Source organism: Rhinolophus sinicus, chromosome 2, assembly GCF_057876585.1.
Source record: "Rhinolophus sinicus isolate RSI-liver-muscle chromosome 2, RSI-T2T, whole genome shotgun sequence".
In the NCBI taxonomy this organism is placed as follows: domain Eukaryota; kingdom Metazoa; phylum Chordata; class Mammalia; order Chiroptera; family Rhinolophidae; genus Rhinolophus; species Rhinolophus sinicus.
Window position 1 is genome coordinate 168615823 of NC_142502.1, and position 24700 is coordinate 168640522.

Consider the following 24700-nt stretch of genomic DNA (forward strand, 5'->3'; position numbering starts at 1 on the left):
GCTCCTCTGATGGGAGCATATATTCCCTCCCTGTTGAATCTGAGCTGGGTCTGTGACTGTTCTAAAGAAATGCAGAAGTGTTGTTCTGACACCTCTGAGCCCAGGCATTAAAAAAGCCAGGAAGCAACAGTTCTTCCCTCTTGGAACACAGCCGCCATGTTATGAGGAAGCCCAAGCAACCACATGGAGAGGCCCATATGGAAGAGAGCTGAGGCCCCCATCCAACAGCCCTTCGCTGAGCTCCCACTCAGTAACAGCCAATATCATCTGGCCAGCCATGTGAGTGCTCCATCCTAGAAGTAAATCCACTAAAGCCACCCAAGCTGATGCCACATGGTAGACATAGAGACAAGCCATCCCTACTGAGACCTGCCAAATTGCAAAATCATGAGTAAATAAGTGGTGATGTTTGTTTTAAGCCACTAAGCATTAGGGTAATTTGTCTTGCAGGAATAGATATCTGAAATAGTCTTCCTGCAGAAGAGTCACCATATCTCATTCCCAGCCTTCTGCTAATTCTGTTGTGCTAAATTACCCAGTGTTAACACTTAAAACTTGGTTATGAGATCAAGTCTTCAAAATAAAAATTAGCATAGAAATGATTAATAACCTCTTGAATCCTACAAAACAGGGAGAAGACCCAGCACAGGCCTCTATATCTACACATTTTCAAGCACTGCATATGATCAAAGACGAGGCCAGCTTTCCAGTGATTTCCTGGCCAAGTTACCAAGTACATTTTCGTAACACTGGCCACAACCAAGTACTATTTTACAAATTTTATGTTATATATATTATTTTATATATAACCACAATTTTTTAAATAATGTAATACATAGGAGAAAACACTGAATTGTACATTTTATACAGGTGAATTATATCTCAATAAAGCTGTTTAAAATCACTGTGTCCATGTGAGGCAATTCCATTAGACAGCTTATCATAAAGCTCAAGGAAATCTATGACAACAGATACAAATACGTTGGCCCAGCTACAGACAAAGCTTAAGGCACAGACTCTCAGAATAAGCAGGACCTCATCCAAGCATAGAAATTCCCCTACAATCTCTCTAAGTCAAGCACCTCCAATAAAGAGCTCTACCTGCAACAGCCCAGGTCATCTCTGAACAGCTCTGTAAAAAGACTTTTCCTTATTTTGAGTAAAAATCTGTCTGCCCATAACTTCCATTCCTTAACTCACCTTTCTACAGTATTTGAAGAAACTGCTACCATCCTGCCTGTGATTTCTTTTCTCCTGATTTAATATACCTATTCCTGCAGCTACTCCTTGTATGGGCACTGTTTCAAGTTCCTCCACCACCCGCTTGTGTAGCTCTGAGTATATTACCGTATGTCCCAGTATTGGCAAAGAGCATAAGTTTTGGAATACGAATGCCTAAATTTAAATCTGAGTTCCATTACTTACTAGCTGCATGACCTTTGACAAGTTATTTAACCCTTTGAAGCTTCAGTTGCAACATGTATACAGTGGAGATAGTAGAAAGATGGGTCATCTTTTGGGGAGGAGCCAGGACAAGTTAAGTCAACACCCAAGATGAAAATCACCTATAGTCAAAATTACTCTTGCAAATCTATTCAGGATAGCCAACATACTCTCTCTCAAAACGTCTTTCTGTATTTGAACAGGTCACCATTTCTTTGTTTCAACACAATCTCTCTCCCTCTGCCAAGGACGTTCAAGCGCATTAATTATATGGAGGATGCAATTCCACTATAACACAACCCACCTCAATGCTAAGCACTAACACAGGATCTCGAACACAGGAAACACATCAAACTTGCTTGTTTTCATTATTCTATCTAGTGTGATTCTAGGAGGGAAGGACAAAACTTAATCTGATATTTCAAAAGTGTCAGCCCAATGTGGAATAGGGCAGACCTACAAGTGGGACAGTGCTTGGGATAGTTTTTTAAAATGTCAAGCCCAGGGCCTCTTTTTATGTTTCACTTACCTTCTACTTCCTTCAATGGGCAGGAAAAAGAGGGCTGGAAAATCTACCCCCAAGAGCACTATGGAGCAGAGACCTCGGTCCTACCCTTCCAGAGCATTCCCAAACACTGCTTCTCAGCAGCTGTGTTCAATTCACCTGGAAATATTCATCCTCATTCTCAGACAGCTGCGGACCCATCCTCACAGGCAGGAAAGTGGAAAGGGGTTTGGCCTGACCCCACCCTACTGAACATTAAACACACACATTTTCTTTTCACCATCCCACAGACAATGGCCCCACCACCTGCACAAATGTAATTACCTTAACTAAACCTTTGCATTTGTTCAAGAGTAGTAAGTGGTGTTGCCCAGGTGTACTGCTGAAAACTAAAATTAAATAGATTCCAACAGAGACAGAGCTGAACCACTACAGAAGAAGCTATTGTTTCAAATATAACAATAATTATAGTCATTTTCCTGGTCAAACAACTGAGGAGGATTTCCCACAGTGGCTGGTGATAACCTTCGACCCAGACAGCATGGTCCGTGAGCTTGCCTCTGCTTGGCTACTGGGAGGACACCTCTCTCTGCCTTACCACCAGGCCCAGCTCTAGGCCAGAGTGTGGGATTCTTAGGAGGGGAGTCCTTGAAAATACTATTTAATACAGAACACTTTTGTCCTTTTCCTACTTGTTTCAGAGAAGAGAAAATATTTACCTCTCTCATAACCAGTGTTCAGCGACAGTTTGTCATACTCTCGCCTGACCAAGCCCTGGGCAACGAGAAACTATTGCCACATCCTTGTCACTGCTTTGACCCTTTTTCGTAGCATCTATTTGGTGAGTAGCAAGGGAACACACTGTGCAATGCACTTTCATGCAGAAACTACATTGTAAATGGCTGTCAGCTTGATGGGTGAGCCCGGCAAAACCAAATCAGTACATACAGGACTGAACCCCAATCCTAATTTACACTGAGATCTTCATGCCACTCACTGTTTACTCTTCAGGCAATACATTTCCTCTCCTCATATACTTTTAACACCAAAGGAAAAACTACCCAATGAGAAAATACATCCAGCAGGGGAATGGGGCACCAGGTGTATCAACATTATTGAGGCGTAAGGCAGTGATTCTAAGAGTGGTTCCTGGACCAGCCACATCAGCACTACCAGGGACCTCACTAGAAATGCAAGTTCTCATGCCCCACCTGAGACCTGCGGAGCCTAGCAATCTATGCTTTAACAAGCATGAAAAATTGTGAGAACCACAATCATATTTTAGTCACTGTCTTAAGGTACTAGGATCTGTGCTAAGGGTACTTCCGGGGTGACCGGTATTCCATTTGCTGCAAAGTAGTTTAGTACTTGTGGCAAAAGGCAGTCAGGAAACCCCGTAAGTGAGGTCAGGGTCATTCAGGATGAGAAGCATCACAGGCCAGGTACGAGGCAGCTCAGGGATTGACAGACAAAGTGACAGGAAGGACGGGTGGTCATGGCGCCGGGAAGCCGTCCTGAACTATGGCTTGAAAGGTGAGAATACTGCCAGCTTCAGAGAGGTCCTGCCTCAATGGACAGCCATGACTCATTTTCAAAATTTTATAAAAAGTGAAATCCTCTCTTCAAATCAAGTTTTACACTGAAGCTTAATATATGAAACAGAGAAAGCAGGGGTGAGTGTTTGAACTCCCTCCCCCGCCACACACACCTTGCTTCTCCTCTTATCTCTCCCCTTTGGAGCCTGACATACGTCAGTGGAATCCTGAGGGTCTCTAAGCAGAGTCTGGAAAGCAAGGGCTACTTATTAAACATGCTGATTCCAGGGCCCCACCAGACCTACTGAATTAGAAGCACTGGGGATGGGGCCTGGGGTCCTGTATTTTCCAGTTTCTCGGCATAACCCTGAATCAGCCACATCAGAGCCTTTGAGCAGTGTGTCTCAGAGCAGGGCCCTGGTGGGGACAGCTTGTTCATGCCAATTCCTGGACCCTTCTCCAGCCCTACTGAGGCTGGCTCTCTGGAGTAGAGCCCAGGAATCTTTATTGTTAAGGTGGTTCTTATGTGCATCAGGTATGAGAAGCACTGTAGTCTGAGGCGGGAGAACAGACTCCATCCCTCTCATTTCTATACCTTACACAAAACTGTGTTTTCCATCAATCTGGTCCCCCCACCCCAGCCTTCAATCTCTCCCTCTCCCATCTCTCACTCTCTTATCTATAAAGAAAACATATCCTTCCTGATCTCTTCAGGCATGGGGTCCTCTGGACCAGTCCATGAGCTTTCACTCGTGGAGCCTGGCGTCCAGTCCCGTTCTGGAACTGGAGGAGCAGGAAGGGGAGATGTCTCGGGGCCAGGATTCCTTCCCACAGTCTCATCCCTGAAGTGCGAGAACAGGACTGCTGACAACTAGGCACCAACGCTTTGACTGGTGGGTCTCAACAGCATTTGTTCTATTAGAATCATCTGAGAACTTCAAAAACTAGATGTCCAGGCCCCACCCAACCCCACAGATTCTGCCTGAATTGCCTTGGGAAGGGCACTGGTGTTTTTTAAAGCCCCTAAGAGTATGGCACACAACTGGGGAAGAAAAACAGTCTGGAGCAGGGCTTCTCAAACGTGAATGCGCACAGATCCTGTTAAAATGAAGACACTGGTTTAGTAGACAGAGGTGGGCCTGAGGCCCTACTTTTCCAACAAGCTCCCAGATGATGCTGAAATGCTGGTCTGTGGATCACACTTTGAGCAGCAAGAATCTCGTGGTTCTCACACTTTCGAATCACCGGGAGGGCTTCTTAAACGCTGATTACTGGGCTCAGCCCTCCAGTCCCGATTCAATATGTCTCGGGTGGGGCCCCAAAATTCGCACTTCTGATAAGTTCTCAGGTGACACTCATGCTGATGGTCCAGGGACCACACTTAGAGAAGCATGGAGACTGGGATGTTTAAATATCAGTGCACATTAAAACAAGCCCGCAGAGCTTTCAAAGACAGGTCACCAGGCCTAATCCGTACGTTTCCTACGCCTGGGGAGGAGCCCAAGCATCACAGCACAGCAAGCTTCTCAAGGGACCAGTGTGGCCACCAGGCCAGGGTTCCCACTTGGGTCTAGAACCTACATCCTGCAAATGCAACAAGCATTTCTAGTACTGACCGCAAACTTGACCAGAAATAGCATCTGCACATCATATATGGATTTCATAAAGTGCCACCACTGCCCACCTCTGATACTGTCTCGTAAACCACCACCAGGCCCACCAGCAGGAAGAGGGAAGAAGGACACTTGGAACTAGGAAAGTTTCAGATGACTGCTGGGCTTCCTGGCAGACTTTTCTCTAGGGTTCCAAACCTAACCCATGGGATGAGAAAAGACAGACAATGCCATAAAACTTTTCTCAGGACCAAATCTGTATGTGTAAGGGAAAGCACATAGCATCGCAGCTCACCGCACAGGTGCTGGATTCAGAAGACTCAGGCTAGGATTCTGGCAAAGCTCAGAAGGCCTTAATTTCTTCATCTGTAAAATGGGGGACATGATACCTCCTCCTTTGGGGGCTGTCAAGAGGACAGGAAATATGTATGTAATGTACTTAGTAGAGGGCTGACACTTAACTTAGCAAAATCACAAATACATTGGTAGTTCTGACTGCACAGCCACAAAATCTTTGAGTGAGAAGGGACTTTGGCCCCCACCGTGGGTCCCGCCACCATGTTGCCCAAGAAGAAGGTCACTCTGAGGAGAGAGAGAGCAGCAAAGGAAGAACCCAAGACGAGCTCCTGCAAAAGTGGAAATGAAGCCAAAAAAGGCAGCAGGAAAGGATACATCTGCAGACAATAAAGTGCAAACAAAAGGGACAAGGGGAGCAAAGGGAAAACAGGCCGAAGTGGCTAAACAAGAAACTGAAGATTTACCTTCAGAAAAGAGAGAAACTAAAAACGAGGTGAGTCCAGCCTCTGATAAAGCAGGAGAGAAAGAAGCCAAGTCTGATTAATATCATGTACTACGTCTTATCAGTGGCCCGTCTCCCTTCTTGCACAATCCAGAGGCATACTTTTTACCAACTATTTTGTAAATGCAAGTTTTTTAGTAGTTCTAGAAACATTTTTAAGAAGGAGGGAATTTCACCTCATCCCATTTTTTAAGTGTAAATACTTTTTTTTAAGAGGTGAAATCATTTGCTGGTTGTTTATTTTTTGGTACAACCAGGAAATAGTGGGATATTGAATAGGGGAGGCTTTGATTGTCTTGGGTGTCAAGTTTTTATATCCTCTAATACAAAGCATACTAAATGACAGTTTGGAGTCAGTTGTGCATTTAATATATGATGAACATTTTACATTCCTTCTATTCCCATGTTTTTGGTAGAGTTTTTTCCTGAACAAAACCAACTCCTTGATCTTAGTTCTCCCTGTCAGGATTCTGTGCACTCTGTAACACCTTTGGTGTTGGGAGTCCAGTTTTCCTAGTCATTTTGTTAATGTGCTGTGAAAGATTGAAAATTTGAGTATGTCGTGTATATGATAAGAAATTGTGCATTAGTGAGACTTTGATGTAACAGTGTGTCAACATTTGAAGATACTGGTACTTGATATTCTATTAAGGAAAATTAGCCTCTAAATGTTAAGCTGGAAAGTCACTGGAATAACTGTTTTAAAAAGAATCACAACTACATGACTTATTAGGTTTTTGGAATGTCCATTAAGAACTGTGTACAAATTGAAATGTCTGTGTACTTATCCTCAAGACAACGCATAAAATCTCGATGACAAAAAAAAAAAGAAGGGACCTTGATGATTAGCCTTTAGCCTATAAAGGAAACTCAGCATAAAGGAGCACAGCATCACCAGGCACCTGTAAAAAAATGCAGCATCTCAGGCCCACCCCAGACCTTCTGGAGCAGGATCTGTATTTTACTACGAACTCCAGGAGATTCCTGTGCGATCAGTTTGGGAAGCACTGTCCTACGATAGCTCCACCAGCTATGCTGCGCTTCAGTGGTTCTCAGCCTTGCCGGGTTGAAATCATCTGAGGGGCTTTTTAAAAAATCCATGTAGGTCCTACCCCCAGACAATCTGAGTCAACTGGTTTGGGAGGTAGTCTGAGAACCAGGATTTTTTTACATCTTTCCAAGAGATTCTAACGTGCAGCAAAGGTTGAGAACCACTGGCACAGAATAAGCATGTAGGCTCTGGGGTCAAAAGATGGGGATAATCCTGTTTCTACCACTCACTGGCTAGGTCACCGTGGGCAGGTTACTTAATCGCTGTGGTGTTTCAGTCTTCTACTCTATAAAATCAGTATAATAATGGTACCCATCTCATAAAGACACTAAAGATAAAATGAGACATAATCCCTGAAACACACACAGACCTGAGCCAGGCACAGCAGTCAGCCTCGGTGAATGATAACTATTGTTAACTTGACAGGTGGATATTTAGCTTCTACTTAAATATATCCCATGACGAGGAGTTCATGCTTCATGTTTTATTAGGTTGGTGCAAAAAACAATTGTGGTTTACAAGGTTAAAAATAATTGCAAAAACCGCAATTACTTTTGCACCCACCACCAAACAGCACTTTCGCTTGTGGGACACTTGTTAGAAAGTTCTAACAATTACAAGGGCATTGGAATAATCACTAGGGTCAATCCACTGCTCTTTCCCACAATCCAGCTCTCAGACTCTGTAGTTGGATGGTCCCTGAACAACTCCCTACACACGCACGCATATAGACACACACTCCTAGCTGAAGACCCCTTTTGTCTGGGCCATCCACTGAGAAATGGAGCGCAGAGGTCCTGGCCTGGGATGAATGGGTTACTTCAAGCAGCAGGAACATCCAACATCAAGCTCCAGACTCTGCTTCTAATGAGCTGTGACCTTGGATGAGTCACAATGCTCTGGGCCTCAGTTTCCTCATTCTTTATGCAGGGGGTCAGGCCAGGTGGTCAGTGTGGTCCCTTCCAGCGATGCCCTTCTTGGATTCCCTGGGGTCACAAAGGACTGAATTATGTTTTCACCTCGTGGGCTTCAATAGAACAAAAAAGGCAGCATTCTTCCCACTGCCCACTCACTCAGTAGGGGGACGTGTGATTTACATTTCTACGGTCTCTTAGTGATTAGCCTGTAAACTGAAATTTAACAATAGGCTTTCTCTAAAAGTCTTCTAAATATAGACACATTCTCTGGGAGAGCAGAGGATTTCCTAAAGGGTGTTCTGAGGAAAATAACAGGCCTAAATAATAGCCGGTGTTTGGACTGAACTTGTATATATGAGGGTGTGTGTGTGTGTGTGTGTGTGTGTGTACAAACAATGTGATGATTGTGTTGGTTTTTTTCCCTGAGAACGCTAAGACGCTGGGAATCATTTGTCAGGCTGTCTCCACTAATTTTCCTTTCACTGTGTCTCTTGAATCCATTCCTTTCTTTGCTTTTAAATGAGCCACTTTTTTGGTTCTGGTTCCTCTTGTCTATACTCAAGGATGGACTACAGGGTCCACGCAATCGGGGCCCCGTGGCACCTGCTTCTGTGGCACCTGCTCCCGCCTGCATCCCGAGCACACGCTCTTGGATGCAGTGACTCTCCCCTCGCTACGTTTTCCCACCTCCACAGCCTCTCCCTCTCCCTGAAGGACTTCCACCTCAATATGCCCAATACCGAACTCACCCTTCTTGCCTGCCCTCCTTCCCCCACAAAATCCTGAGGTGACCTCGCTCTCCTCTTCCTCCTGCCCAGAACATTAAATCTGATTCTACCTCCTCAATCGATGTCTCTGCGCCCCTTCACCCCTACCTTTTCTACTCCCTACTGTCACCACTATCATTACACCTTCTCTCTGAACTGAGGCCGTCAGTCTTTCTCTGCAAACTGCCTTGCACCCCACTGCAGAATCTGCTTGTGTCACTCCCAGCTTCTCTAAGCCTATCAAATTCTGAAATCCTAACAGCTGTCATTTAACAAGCCTCTGCTACATACCAGGCAGGGTGCTGGATTCCTCACTTTTAGGTCCTGTCATCTTTACAATGGGCACAGATCTCCATTTTCAGTATGGGACGCAGAGGCTCCATGACAGTATCTGCAGTCAAATCCAGGTATGTGCTCTTGCAGCGGCATCATGCTGCTGCTGGATCAAACCTCCCCCAGCTCTTGGCTCAACCTGCCGCTTCACCCTTATCACCGTCCCTTCCTCTACAAGCATCCTATAAGCTGAGCAAATCCGACCCCCCACGTGCGGACACAACTCATGCTTCTCACCCCTGGGCTTTTGTTCACACTGACCTATCTGCCCGGAACGCCCTTCTCCCAGACTCACGTTGCAAAAACATCCTACCCACCTACCTCAACCAACCTCAATTCCCTCCTAACCCTGCTGGGGAATATGTCCAACACAGCTGAGTTTGATATCAATCCGTCTCCTCTGAACCCCAGTGGCACTTGGTTTCCCTCTTGTATCAATCTGTGTGCTTCTCTGATCCACTTCACACTGCAGCATACTCTTGGGTGACAAGAACCAACTCATCTTTGTGTTGCCACGTCTTCTACCCCAGCACTGAGGAGAGCACCTTGCATATGACTGACACTCAACAAATACTTGCTGAGTCTGGAAGATGCTGTGAGATGCTATCGATGAGAAGCTCACTGAGAAAATGTAAGAGTCAGAAGTTACATGTAACGCTCCCACCTCCATGAATACTTTGAAGCATTCCTTTTGTTTTAAAATACTGGCTGTTTTTGTCATCTGCAAGTAGAAATTAACGATACTAGCAAATTAATGGAAGTTATAAGGACGCACGTTTAAGCTCTACAAAAACAATTTTACTTTTCACAATTAAAGTTGTCTGTAAAAGAAGAGTTGGTCGTGAAGGAGTGAGCTTCTTGTCTCTACAAGGATTCAAGCAAGTGCAGTCTAAGTGGCCTGTGGCAGAGGCGCCTGAAGTTTCCTGGGTTGGAATAAGGATAAGGAAGCTGGATTAGATGACTGACTTCCTAGGTCATTTCCAAATAGGATTCTAAGCCACCCGTTTCCCGTTGTCAGGAAGATGAGAAGCACGTTCTGTCATGTTATAACAACTGAGAACAGTTCCCTGAAACCTTATCCGATGTCACTTAGCCAAGCATCAATGTGTCACGTAATCCTGAAGTTGTGTAACGATAAAAAGCCTAAGAAGCCAATGAATTCAACCTCTGATCCCAAACGTTTATTTTTATCATGAAAGTCTATGTGATTTTAAAACATATTCCAAATCCACTAAAAGCCAGCTTAATATTCCAATAGTTCAGGTGGTCATTATTTTGCAAACTTTAGTGGAAAGTAAAATTATACCACTATAATTCAAGAAAACATTCAAGTCATTAGAATCATAAAAGTTTGTTTGCAAGTAATAATGATAGTGTGTAATGATCCAAAAAGTATGATTAATGCAATTCTGGACACCTGACGTCCATTAAAACATGTGTTGGCTTAAATCTTCTGTAGTTGCAGGTACCCTGTTTCCCCGAAAGTAAGACCTAACCAGACAATCAGCTTTAATGCGTCTTTTGGAGCAAAAATTAATATAAGACTCGGTATTATATTATATTATATTATATTATATTATATTATATTATATTATATATGTATTATATTATACTACGTTACATTATATTATGCCTGGTCTTATAGCAAAATAAGACCAGGTCTTATATTAATTCTTGCTCCAAAAGACGCATTAGAACTGATTGTCTGACTAGGTCTTATTTTCCAGGAAACACGGTACTTAATGTAGGCAAATACTAAAAAAGAAAGGTGATATGAGATCATATTTTGTTTTGTAACTTTTAGCAACAAGTTCTGTGATATGAGATAAAAAGCAAAATGACTCACAAATCCAAGCAAAAGATAAGCATTTTCTTCTCTCAAGTCACAATTTTGTCATCACACTTTCAAAAATCTGCTGCAGCTATCTTTATTAACTATATAATTCTACTTTGAGACAGCAGTAGTAGTTATAATAATCTTTGAAAGTAAACTGTTTATCTGTGAGAGATGAACAAATGCCACTGCTCCCCGAGAGAAAGGATGGCACTCCACAGCCTTAAACAGTTAAAGGGGTGACTAATTTCTTCATGGAAAATGCTTAGGTGTATCTTTCCTTATGTGTCACCCAAAAGCTTAGTTAATTTGTCTTCTACCCAAACAAAAATGCTGCACAGACAGGTAGAATTACAATGCCAAACTGAGTCATAAAAATTACTACTGAAACCTTAGTAATTTCTCTCCGCACAGCTGCTTTGCAATGCTGTGCTATGAATCTGAAAACCACTCCCCCCACACACACATTCAACAGTTTATAAAACAGCCATCAAAAATGGGTATTCAAGAAACCTATATGAAAAGCATCCAAATTCCTGAAAATGTGGTTAATGACCCCACACCAGGCTTCATGTAAACAATGTAAGTAAATAGTAAAGAATAATATAACTCCAACCCAAGAATGTTAAGCTTTGGGAAACTCACTCCATGTGTTTCTAAGTGAAATGTTTAAAATGGAACTCCATTAGAACTTTATAAGAAAGGTACGAAAACTAAATCAAACTTTAAAAAACATAGATTTTTACGTACCCTATACTTTGTCTCCATGTGATCAGTGACAAATATTCATCACTGGGTTGAAATCTGAAAATTAAATGTGAGCTCTAAGTACTCCAGTCATGGGCAACGCCCAGAGATCATAACATGTGAGACTGTGAATTAATTGGCCAGAGACTGCTGTCAACTGCATATGCACAGAATAAGCATTGGAGCAATAAAGCAGTTCCCAAATAATAAAATGCAAAACTTACACTTGGTTGTTATTATTCGTCCTTAGAAATTCACAATAGCTAACACTTAACCTACCATTAGGTCAATGTTTTTTAACAACGGTTCCCACATTTTCATGTTGCACTGGCCCTGCAAATTATGTAGCCAATTTGGTCTTGATATGACCATTCGAACTCCTAGATGCAGCAAGGCCTGAAGCCGGCATTAACTGCAGGCCTCCCAGTTACCTGGCCATAAACAGCCTCTTTTCCTTTACAACCAAAGGGCCCAGCCTAACCCAGCCTGGGAATCCAACCCAACCTTGCAGACATCCGCTTCACTGAGCCCTGGCTGCCTCTGCATTACCCTCCAGTCAATCCATTTCCTCACCAACATCATCCTAAAAGCCCTAGCTGACCCTCTGCCTGGCAGCTGAGAGTCTGAATTTACCTCAGAGATACAGACAAACCGAATTCACTCTTCTAGGTTTACAAGACTCAACTAATTGACCCAACAAGGTCAGAAAGACATGAAAGATTCATTCATTAATTTATTCAAAAAAATATTTATTAGTATCTACTATATACTAGGCACAGGAGAGATAAAAGGCACCTTTTTGCACCTGCAACTTACAGCAGAAAACATCCCTAGAAAGCCTCAAATTAGCTATATCCTTCCTTCAGAAACAGAAGGACACACTGGAAGCTCCACGGGGCAGGATCTTAACTACATGTCTTCTTAGCCCACAGCACAATGCCTTCTATACAGCAGGCACTTCGGAAAAAGTTAGTGAATTGAAATGAAAGGTTGAGGCAAATATAAGAAATAGATCTCTAAGGACATATACAGAGATAACTCCACTATAAAAATGGTGGCAATTGTTTTTCTTTATGTGTTTACCCAGAGATTGAAGGAATGAGAACTAAAGTTTGTTGAAAATCCACATTTTTATACAATCCCTCAAATTTGGGTCTTTTCAAAATTTGAGCACCATTGTCTAAGACTGCAGCCTTGTCTACATGGTATTTAAACATTTGGGTGCTTCACCAAAAGTAGCATGCAGCTATCTGGAAACCTTTATAAGCTTACACTGGGAAGAAAATATACAATATTTACTTTTAATGAGGTCTAACTATTAACACGATAACTGATGATTGAAATGTGTCCTACCCCCTCCTCAAAAATAATGTCTTTCTACTTGGAGAGGAACATGTTTTTAAAAGATCTAATTTTTCTTCAATACCAGGTGAAGTGTCTTTGCATTAATTTATTTTGCAGAAAGAAAAAAAAAAGATATGGAATGGGGAAAATAGTCCCATTTTCACAGGACAAGCAAACCAACTCCTTCTTTAGCTTTTTTGCCCAAGGCTTTTAGAACAGGCCATTCGTTTCCTAAGTGCACAGCTAATAAAAGTGTGTGACACAAAAAAACAAACATCCCAATTGAAAAATGGGCAGAGGACTTGGAGAGACATTTCTCCAAAGAGGACGTACAAATGGCAAATAGACATATGAAAAAATGCTCAACATCACTAATCATCAGAGAAATGCAAATAAAAACCACAATAAGATATCACCTCACCACAGTCAGAATGGCTATCATCAACAAGACAAATAGTAACAAGTGTTGGAGAGGATGTGGAGAAAAAGGCACCTTCATATGCTGTTGGTAGGAATGCAGACTGGAGCAGCCGTTATGGAAAGCAGTGTGGAGGTTCCTCAAAAAATTACGAATAGAATTACCGTATGACCCAGCAATTCTCTCCTGGGTATCTACCCAAAAAATCTGAAAACATTTATACATAAAGACACATGTGCTCCAATGTTCATTGCAGCTTTGTGTACGGTGGCCAAGACATGGAAACAACCAAAATGTCCTTCAGTAGATAAATGGATGAAGAAGTTGTGGTATATATACACAATGGAATACTATTCGGCGGTAAGAAAAGATGATATAGGAACATTTGTGACAACATGGATGGATCCTGAGAGTGTAATGCTGAGCGAAATAAGTCAGACAGGAAAAGCAGAGAACCATGTGATTTCACTGATATGTGGTATATAAACCAAAAACAACAAAAGAACAAGACAAACAAATGAGAAACAAAAACTTATAGACACAGACAATAGTTTAGTGGTTACCAGAGGGTAAGGGGGAAAGGGGGTCGTAGATGAGGGTAAAAGGGGATCAAATATGTGGTAATGGAAGGAGAACTGACTCTGGGTGGTGAACACACAATGGGATTATAGATGATGTAATACAGAATTGTACACCTAAAATCTATGTAACTTTACTAACAATTGTCACCCCAATAAACTTTAATTTAAAAAAAAAAAAGTGTGTGACGTGGCTGAAATTCTTAACCGGGTTTCCAAGCATCTGATGCATTCCCCAAGCAACTTCCAGGATCCCAAGTGCAATGCTCCCTCTCTGCCTGAACGTCCTCATCTTCACACAAGAAAATTTCATCCTAAACAAGAACTTGCTCTTCATTTCACTTTGAAACTATTTTGGAAACAAGTAATGGCATCCGTCTCTACAACACAATGTCACATTCATTCCTATTACTTTTACTAATTTTGCGATACCTTTCTTCTCATCATTCCTTGTCTTTGACATCCTTTATTCTGGCACACCACTTCAAACCCAGGGTCCTTAAGCTTCAGTGAGGATCGGTCAGCTGGATGCTTATGAAAACAAGAGTCATGGGATCACTCCTGGGGGTTCCAATTGGCAGGGCCAGGGTGGGGCCCCACAGCCTGCATTTGCTACACATCCCATGGGCATTGTGATTGGGGGAAGGGGAGGGTCCAAAGACCACACCTTGATAAATGCAGCTTTGAAGACTATGAAGTGTGGTTTAAGCATCTTCCATGTTAAAGATCAGAATAGGACAAGGAATGTACACAGGTACAACACTCACATTCACTGAAAGGCAACATGGCTTCTCTGGTGCCAAACGCAGGCGTATGGAATGGAATAGGCAGTACAGAACGGAATGTGTTCAGATCACGAGGTTCCCATGGGAGACTGGGAAATTTCTCCATTCCATTGGGAACGGAGAGAAAACACAAGCTTCTAGTCCCCAAGGCCTGGAGTCCAAAGGAGTCAATTTCCCTGTACCGCTCCTCCCTCCGCCCATGAAAAGGGTCAGGGGGGTGTGGAAAAGGAGGAGATGGTTCAGCTAGAGCAGTGCTTCTCAAACCCCAACTGTATCAGCATGGCCTAGAGAGCTTGTTGAAACACAGAGTCCTGGGCCCCAGGCCTGATTCAGCAGGTCTAGAGTAGGGCCAGAGGACGTGCATTTGTCCCAGGTGATGCTGCAGCCCCTGGTCCAGGACACACTTTGAGAACCACTAGGTCTGCGAAGTGCCATTAAAGCAGTCTGTACTATAGGACGGAATGGGGCAACTGTGCCAGAGAGTTTTGCGAGAGCCTCTAACACTTAAAACAGAGCAGTAAAAACTATTCCACAGGGAGGTTTGCTGTTAATATTCATTCTCTCATAACAAAAGGAAATGCTTAATATAATCTCGGTATCCCCTGATTTAAATGAATTTCAGCTGGTCTTTCCCTCAGAAACAAAAGTGACTTGTAATGGTTATTAATCAAGGAAGCTTACTGAGGGTCTATTGTGTACACAGAACTGCCGTGTAGGCCAACTTCCTAATGGATAAAATGTAAAACAAAACAAGGTCCCTGCCTTTAATTCACTTATCGTCTGTCATTATTTCACCTCCAATTACTACGATATTTTGGACAAACATAACCTTTTCAGGATCACTGTAAGAAAGAAAGAAACCTCTCTCAAATGAAGGATTCTCATCTTTGCCCGCACCCTACTTTTAGGAGAATAAAGCAAATCACAGTGTGGGGGTGGGGGATTAAAGTGGAGATTTAGGTATTTTTGCTTATCTTCAAACCAACTTCCAGGGGGTGCCCGGAGAGACCATCGATTAATGGGGATGATCAATGTAAAAACCTGAGACACAAGATCTGTAATCATCAAAATCCCATTGAAACATACGAGGCATTCTATTGTTCAAGACAAGAAATATACCAACACATTATAAAGAAAATTGTCACAAACTGAAAAATTTTCACAGAATGGCCAGAAAAACTTCATTAGTAATATCCCTTATGTTTATATGGCTCTTTGGGGAAGCCTTTTCATGAACCGCATTTTATTTAGTGTCTACTACAAAACGGGAGGTGGAGCCAACAGGGGCTATTAATCCCATTACAAACAGGAACAAAATCACCCAGAGATGGTGAGTGACTACCCAAAATGCCCAGCAAAAGCTGCCTTTGCACCTACCTCTGGCAAATCCCACAACTTGTAAATTAGATGCAGGGGGTAGGGGTGAACAAAACCACAGAACTGCATTCAAATGTATTCCAAAACTTTTATACTCTCACTTTAACACATCCTACCTGTTCTCTGTAAATTGTCTATGGTCACCAGACCAGGACCGTCATCTTCAGTTTCTAAAGGATTTGACATTTTATTTTGTATTTAGTACCAAGTGAGGATCCCCACTCATTTGCCTTTTAACACAGCTGTGACCAGAGACTTTTTCTAACCCTCCAACTTTCATCCTAAGTCTAGCCTTCTGGCTTTAGTGAAAGTGTCACTTTTCTGCCACAGTTCGGGAGAGCCATGGTGGGGAGAGGGATATTTCCAATCAGCATGGGGTTAGTCTGGCAATGGGGGCACAACGCCAGCAGTCAGGCTATGACAATAATTTGTGCATGGCCTTGGGTACTTCACTGTTCTATATGCAATTTTATTTATCAATAAAAAATAGCAGTAAAGATGACTGAATGAACTTTCTGTTTAAAACATTCTTTTCCACGCCTTCAAAGAAGGGCTGAAAATACCAATTTCTTAATAATAAAATCCACTTGCATTTCTAAGTCCCCTTTATTATCTTATTTATGGTCTTCCATAGCCAACAGGACCTGATTGGGTATCCAGTCCTGTCTCTCTTATCACCTATTACTCTAGCCCTCACGGTGGACCCAATATTCACTTCTGGGTCCCAGCATCAGGCCAGGCCTATTCCCACCTGACGGCCTTTGTGCTAGCTATTCTCTGGGCCTAAAACACTCCTCCTCCAGACCCTTTTGTATCACACAGGTCTCATATGTCACTTTCTTAGAAGGACTTCCCTGACCACAGGCCCCTCCTCCAACTCCACCATCCTCTCACCTACGACCCTGCTTTATTTTCTTCATAGTACTAAACACCTCTGTGTGCCAGCAACTAGTACACAGAGGGGTGCAGTGAAAGCGCAACCAATAAATCCATTCATTTAGTCACTCATTAAATCATTCATTCATTCCATAAAAGTCCATGTGTACTTACCAGGTACTGAGGATAAAAAGATGGCTATGTATGATACCTACCCTCACAGAACTCACATTCAAGCTGGGAAGCCACACACACACACACACACACACACACACACACACACGCGCGCGTGCGCGCGCGCAATACAATGTGAGAAGTGTTAAACATTCACAAGAATGCACTGAATTAAGTTGGGTAATGAATAGTAATCTCCCCATTCATTTTATTCAACTTGAAAAGTCTCAGAAGAGTTAATGAGTTCACCTGCTTGAAACATCACAGCTAATGGCAGAGGCAGAAAAGTACCCCCATCACAGCTAATGGCAGAGGCAGAAAAGTACCCCCACTCTTGAATCAGTGTAGCAAATGAGTCATCAAAGTGAGGTCGTATGTCTTAGCCGACTTAAACAGCCTTTACAATGAAACATATTTTGAAGATGCTAATTGGTAGTAACTATCCACTTGATATGATGTTAAAATGAAATACATATGGGTGGCTAGAGATTCTACTTTCAATTTATAATAACAATAATAAAGTTCTTACGAGATTGAAGGTGAGATTGGAATTGTTTGGTAATGCTACAAGCAATATAAATATTTTCAAATCTATAAGGACAAAAGGTCCTCATTATTATAATATTTTCTTAATTTTATTACGTATTTCCCCCCAGTGGCTTTTTTCTGGTTACATCGATCTCCTCTGTGAAGATCCTCCGTTAACTCATTACCAAAATACCTCTGAAGGTTCCCCTCCAACCATTGCGTTGTTACCCTGAGTAACTGATTCCATCGGTTCAGAAAAGTTGACCACATCAACTGTGGAAAGCAACACCTTTCTCCACTTTGTCTTCCCATCCATCAGCAAAACTCATTTTCCTCTGGTACAGTAGAACCAAAGGCATGTATTCAAAAACCAGCCCATCCATCTCCTAATTACAAAACACGACATTTCGCAAACTGTTTACTTATGTCCATGCCAACAATATTACTCAAATGTGGTGGAGTGGAAAAGCCACAGGGAATAGTGTCGTTGGCCAAGAGAAGTATTTGGGGATCTAAAATTACAGGGAAAATCCTACACATTCATTTTACTTCGCCCCAAATCTCTATCAGATGATGTTGAGCAGAAAGATTCTAAAATTGGCAGGAAGAAAGGAAAAGTTGTCTTAAAGTTTGGGCCATGCCAGGGCAGGAGAGAGAGAGAGAGAGAGAGAGAGAGAGAGAGAGAGAGAGAGAGAGAGAGAGAGAGAGAGAGAGAGAGAGAGAGAGAGAGCAGAAGGAAACAGAATAAGGTGGTGTGCCCTTGAAAAGCTGTCAGAATAAGAAGTGTCTGTTGGGCAAGGATAACCACACAGAGAAAACAGGGGAAGGAAAACCAAATGGAAATGATTGCCAAAAGGTGAGGTAAACAAACGAAAAAGAAGTGGCATTCTTTGTATATGATTTAGAACGCAGTGTTTACAACACAACAAAATCAGAGATGCTCATTCAGTTCAACTCACATCTGTACTACAGCAAGGAACAGAGCCTGGGTACTTAAAATGACACACAGAAAATCCTGCTCCCGATGTGTTCCACAGTGATGGGGAGACAGATGCCTCTCCCACCTGGTCCAGCCAGACCCAGAGCCAAGTAAGAGTGAAGCGAGTGCTCCAAAAGACAGACAGCAGGCAGTGATTTCCACCAGAGGCTCTGAGAAACAAAACAGGGGTGTGTAAAAGGCTGGGGTGCCTGGGGCGGGGAGTGCGGAGGAAGGGAGCCTAAGCAGAAAGGGAGCTCCATCCCCCTCACCAAGAGTTCAAACATTGCTGGGCAGGAGTCCTGCGCTCCAAGCACTTCTCACATATGACTTCATGCGTTCCCCCAACAAGCCTCTGAATGCTGGAACAGGCCATCATTATACCTGCGCTGTGAATGGGGTAACTTATCCTTGCCCCAGGTCTCATCCAATGGGCTGTGCCGACCAGAAATGTCAAATCCTTAGTAATAAGCAAGGCAAATGAATGGGTGCCCATGAGCATATAAAGATAAATAACAGATAAATACAGCTGGGATGTATTTTTCCATAAGTACCAAAACAACCAATTTGTGTCACACCAACCAATTATGTATTATTTTCTTTCCACTAACAAGACAGGAAATTTCATTAGTAAAACACGCATTTAGAGCAAGATAAGACCAGAGTCTCTCCCTTATCTATAAATCATTGTACTTAATTACTACATCTGGGAGCTTTTAAAAACATGACCCTGTTGGATATATTATTTTCTATATTTTTGTGTATTTAAAATAGTTTATAATTAAAAATAGGACAGTTAGTGGAAAAAAACACCAAATATGTTCCAAAGTGTTTAAGCCTTTTCAAAAACTACTTTATTTAACCACCTACATATCACTAACAATTTGGAAAACTTCCAACTCTTGTAAAAATAAATATATTTATCAAACATCCAACTAACTAAGGAAAAACTGGATGAAATAATTCTATATGCTGCAATCTTTGAATATACTATTCAAAATACCAATATTTAGAGGACCCCCGCCTTGAGAAGTTTCTAAATTGTTACATGTTGGGTTTGGCCCCTAAATTCCCACATAAAGGTTCATAAATATTGCCCAGCAGGGGGTGCTTGTTAAAAACCCAAGATTCTTATTCAATAAAGCAGCTTAACAAACTCCTCTAGAGATCAGCTGGACATTCATGTTTAAGAACCACCAGTCTAGACTCTCTTAAAACAGACCAAATAAAAAATGGCCAGAGTCATAACCAAAATCACCAGTGGCCAATTCCTTCTCTCTTCTCCTCCCTGATGCAGGCAAAGCTCCTGCATTAGGGACGAAGCCCATCAGACCCAGTCACAGTCTGTGTGGGAGGGGCCAAAGGAGCCTCCGCTCACCCATCCAAGGGCTACGGCTAGGACATCCCCAAGTGTCCCAGAGGTGACCAACCTCTGAGTATTCCATCTCTCAAGCCCATGTGCACAGCATCTATGGGCTTGTGTTATGAGTACAAATGCGCCCCCCCCCAAAAGAAAAGAAAGATATGTTGGAGTCCTGACCCCCAGTACTTTAGTATGTGACCTTATTTGGACCTTACTTGGAGATAGGGTCTCTACAGAGGTAATCCAGTTAAAATGTGGCCATTAGGGCAGGCTCTAACACAATATGGCTGGTATCCTTATAAAAGCGGGAAATGTGGACACAAAGATAGATACACATCGAGGAAGATGATGTAAAAACACAGGGAGAAGACAGCCTTCTACAAGCCAAGGAGAGAGGCCTGGAACAGATCCTTCAGGAGGAACCAACCCTGCTGACATCTTGACTTTGGACTTCTAGCCTCCAGAACTCTGAGATAATAAATGTCTGCTATCCTAAGTCACTCAGGTTGTGGGACTTTGTTATGGCAGCCCTTGCAAAGTAATACAGCTTGGAAAATCACAAAGCGAACTGAGGCAGTGAAAGCCAATCCAAGTCACAGCTTCTGGACAGAGAGTTAAGACCAAGACCTCAAGAGTGAATACTGTAGCACTGGACATCCAAGCAGCCTAGGGCAGTAGAAAGAACAAATAACCAAGAGCTATAAGACCCGGGATGGGGTTTGAGCAATGCCCCCCATTGGTAAAGGGTAATAAATCATTCCTGCCTCGCCTACCCCTACAGAGTATGAAAATTAGGACAATGCTCTTGAGCAGCTCAAAAGTACTGCACAAGTTACCCTCATCCCATCAGCAGCTCCTCAGTGCGTGCTCTCATCTTGGTCACTGTTAAAAGAGTGGTGACACAGCCCTAGCACTCCAAGTCACCCTGTTCCTTGCTAGGAAGGACTTGGAAGCAAAATTTACATTTTAGGAAAATTTCATTTGCGCTCCCAAACATGTTTGAGTATATGTTTGGAATATCCAAGACAACAAATAACAGGGTCAGAAACAGCAAACTGCTGTGGTTTGCCAAAGGTCCTTTCGACAAGTCAGGCTTCCTAAGGGACAGGGGTTCACTGGGCAAAAAGCATTTCAATAAAGCAGGCCAGGCAAGGGGGAAGAGCAGTGTGTTCAGGCAAGCCCACGGGCTGGAGGAGGGCTTCCCAACGAAGGTTTAAGTACTATCGAAACCCAGAATTTATGGCTCCTAAATGTTTGTTTTAACTAGTGTTGAGAACACATATTTGACCCAGTGTGAACTTGACCTCTGGGTCCCTCTCCCTTTACTGGGCTGTCTGTGCCACATGACGAGATTTTCCAGTTGACCTTTCCACCCCAGCTCCCAGCACTGGGGTCGGGGCAGCCCTCCCAGCAGCTGGACATTCCTTTTTACAAAATTAAAGCCACTATGCTGAAGTCGTCTGTTTCTTTCATGGATTGAAGGCTTTTATCAGCAAGCAAGTTCACCAGAATGACTGTACTAGATTTTTTTTTAACTCATCCACCAGTATTTTAAAATCTAAACCATATATAAGACAAATTGCTAAATTTGACTTATTATGCTAAATGCTAATAAGCAGCTGAAATTTTGACAAATCCAGTCCACATGGTTATGGCTCAAGCTCTATGCAGAGAACATCTAAGAATGCTTAACTTTTTCTGAGTGAAAGTAAAATTTCTTTATTTCCAATTAGTACCAAACAGAAGCAACGTGTCAAGAGGAGCTTCAACATATGTTTTAACTTAATCCTTAGCGTCACAATGCATAGGGGAAAGATTTTCTGATGTTCTCAGATCTATATTCATCATTAATCCATTTTCTATTAACCAGAGAAGCAAAGCAGGAAACCAACCCCACTTGTCAGTTCCGAACAACAGGAGAGTAGTTACAGCCTTGAAAACAGTCGGACCTCAAGGAAAGAGGATTCTGGTTGCTCTTTTCAGAAAGCTTTAAAAACTATTGATGTTTGCATTTGTTGATCTCCATGTTTGAATTAATTGTATTGGTTCTGCCAGATGGCACATCCTCCAATGGGAATATTTTTTTCCTAGCTCCTAGTTCATAGGTGTGACAGAGTGGTTCATACCTGAGTTGAGCGCAGAGGAATCTTGAATGCATGGTTCTGCACAACAAATTGCGCTGGCACTGATATCATCATTACCCTGGTTCAGCCCTCCCTCAGCGGTAAGTAGTGAAGGCTGCATTTCAGGCATTAACTCCTTCAGGGCAGCATCAGCCCAGTGGCCTCACCCCTGTTGGATCCCCCCAGGAGGTCAGTCCCACTTTGCCTACCATGCAGGGCCACTATGAACATAGACACTTACGTTTGGTGCACCTCTGGGAGCCAGGGGCCTTACTCCAGCCATGGCAGCACTGCCCTCCGCAGACATTGACCCTGAAACAAAGCAAGACCCTTGAATCCAGCAGTAGCAACACTCACTTTCAGAGAACCCAAGCTTCCAGGGGGCTCCTGCAAGCCCAGCCTCCAGCTTCCACATTCCTCTGGCTTCCAGAGTCCTGAGGGGTACCCAGGATGCCCAACCCAAAGCTGCCCAAGAAGAAGGGTAAGGACCATGTATCAGGGAAGGGTGGGAGAGCCACAAAGCCTGCATGACCTAGAACTACACAGGAGACGAGAACAAGGTCCAAGTAAGTTGTTTCTTTAACCCCCAGCGTAAAGTAGAGCTAAGTGTATTTTGTATAGTATCTGTGCCCACATTTTAAATTGAATCTTAGTTTTATAAGTGTCCAAACAAGGGTGAGATCACAATGCCTGGAATCACCCCTGAAAAAAAAAAAAAACACCAAATAAGCAAAACTAGTTTTTCTCCCCACACCCAACCCGTGATTAATGGGGAGGGGATAGGGAGGGTGTTTATGAGTCCTCAATAACAGAAACTTTCCTGTCGAAAATTCTGTCGATGCAAGGACACCCCACCCCAGGAAAGCAGACCCCACAGGTGCAGAGAAGACAAGCCGAGAATTTCTAGGATGCTGAAAAGCTCTAGGCCACAGAACAGGAACCAAAACGTTTTTTTCATTAGCTAGGAAAAAAAAGTGAGTTGCAAAGAGTTTAATTGATGCTAAGGAATTAAATTGTGGTGACTTCATGTTTACGCCCATCTCCTAGGAGTAGCAGTGTTCCCTCGCAGGAGGTTACGCCCCAGGCAGAAATGCCTTTTGTGTTTACCCGCAGCTCAGTAACAATGCACTCGGGGTTTCTCCTCAGTGAGAGTTCGTGGGTTAAAGTTCCTCTGCTTCCCCGCACTCCGTTCTAGCAACCGCGCTCCAAGGCAGGCAGAGGCGGCCAGGGAGGAGGAGAAAGCTGACCCACAGCGCACGCCGCCCGCGGCCGCGGCGGGGCTCTAAGTGGCCCTGACCCCCAGGGTCCCGGCGCGGGCGGCGCACGCGAGGAGGGAGGGAGGGAAAGAAGGAGGGGGTGCGGGCTTACCCCTGCAGCTGCTGCTTCTGGTGAACCTGCAGTCTCGATCCCCCGCCGCCCTGGGTCTCCTGCAGCACTTTGGAGCGCACGACTGGTCTGCCTTCCTTGGTGAACGGGACAGCAGCCGGATGACCGACGGGCTTAGGGTGGAGCTGCCTGTCGGAGCCCCCAGGACGCGCCGGCTCAGGCGGAGGCGGTGGCGGCCGGAGTCCCTGCAGGGCCGCGCCGCCGGACTGGCTCGTGCGCCGTGTCCGCTCCGAGGGGGACCCCGGGGAGGCGCGACTGGGGGCCCCGGCGCCAGCCGAGCTGCGGCTGTACCTGGCGTTGAGCGCGACGTTGAAGGTCCGCTGGCGCGGGGGCCCACCCAGGGGCAAGGAGCCCGCAGCCAGGCCGGGGCCCGGGCGCACCACGTACGTGATCCTCCGTACCCGGCCGTGCGCGAAGGACGCGAGCAGCCCTGCCCAGAGCAGGAGCCCCCACCTGAGCCAAGCCCCCGCCATCGCGGGTATGAGCCGGCGTCCCCGGCCCCCGCCCACGGCCGCCTGCTCGCGCTCAGGCTCCCCCTGAGAACTGCCGAGAGCCCGGGAAAGGAGGGGAGGAGGCAAATTCGGCTGCAGGAGAGGAAGTTCTGCGGCCGGCTGAGCGGCCCCAGACCCCAGCCGAAAGCGGCGGGGAGAAGGGGGCGGGAGTGGGGGGTGGGGAACGCGGAGCTCGGGAGGGGAGGGGCGAGGGCAGCGGGCTGCGCAAGGTGAGGGTCCGCTGGCCGAGCTGCGGTCCAGTGGGGGCAGCGCCCGGGACCCGGTGAGAGTGGGCGAGGGCGGGCGTGAGCGCGCGGGACACTCGGAGGCAGCCCCGGCTGCAAAGTCTTTAAAAAGTTTCTCTCGCGGTGGAACCCAGTGTCAGATCTGAACAGCCAATCTCCGGCAGACGTGACGTCAGACAGCAAATCCTAATTGGGGAAAGCGTGCGATGAGCCTGAGAAGGCGCCGCCACCCTCCACAATCCACAGAGATTGTTACTGTGCGTCAGCAAGGCAGAGAAGTCCCGGTTCCCGATCCCAAGTCCCCGGAAAGGACAAAAGACTCGGCAAAGTCACTGAACGGTCCGTGCCTCCTGAACGCCCCAGAGGAGTCGTTTGATATTGTTTGGAAGGCATTCCCAAGCATTTTCTTATCGGTGATTGCTCAGATACTTGCTACTGGGATTGGATTAAAATACAAGATCGGACCCCAGGAAGGACTGCTTGGGGTACGCC

The 24700-nt window shown here is 44.4% G+C and overlaps 1 protein-coding gene and 1 pseudogene across 8 annotated transcripts in view; one reads left to right on the forward strand and one right to left on the reverse strand.

The window, feature by feature from the left end:
* LTBP1 (latent transforming growth factor beta binding protein 1) overlaps positions 1 to 24330 on the reverse strand; it is a 353132-nt gene extending 328802 nt beyond the window's left edge. For 5 of the 8 annotated variants that reach the window (XM_074331881.2, XM_074331882.2, XM_088796219.1 and 2 more), the window contains exons 1-2: positions 23455 to 23980; positions 22328 to 22398 (exon numbers count right to left, since the gene is read on the reverse strand). In XM_074331881.2, the coding sequence (XP_074187982.2) occupies positions 22328 to 22398; positions 23455 to 23945 (562 nt within the window). In that variant the 5' untranslated portion in view covers positions 23946 to 23980. Of the gene's footprint in view, positions 1 to 22327; positions 22399 to 23454 lie in introns of all 8 variants that reach the window. The other 3 variants (XM_019741724.3, XM_019741760.3, XM_074331884.2) reach the window with 3 other exon arrangements.
* Positions 5655 to 5937, forward strand: LOC148758949 (non-histone chromosomal protein HMG-14 pseudogene; annotated as a pseudogene).
* Positions 24331 to 24700: the final 370 nt, after the last annotated feature.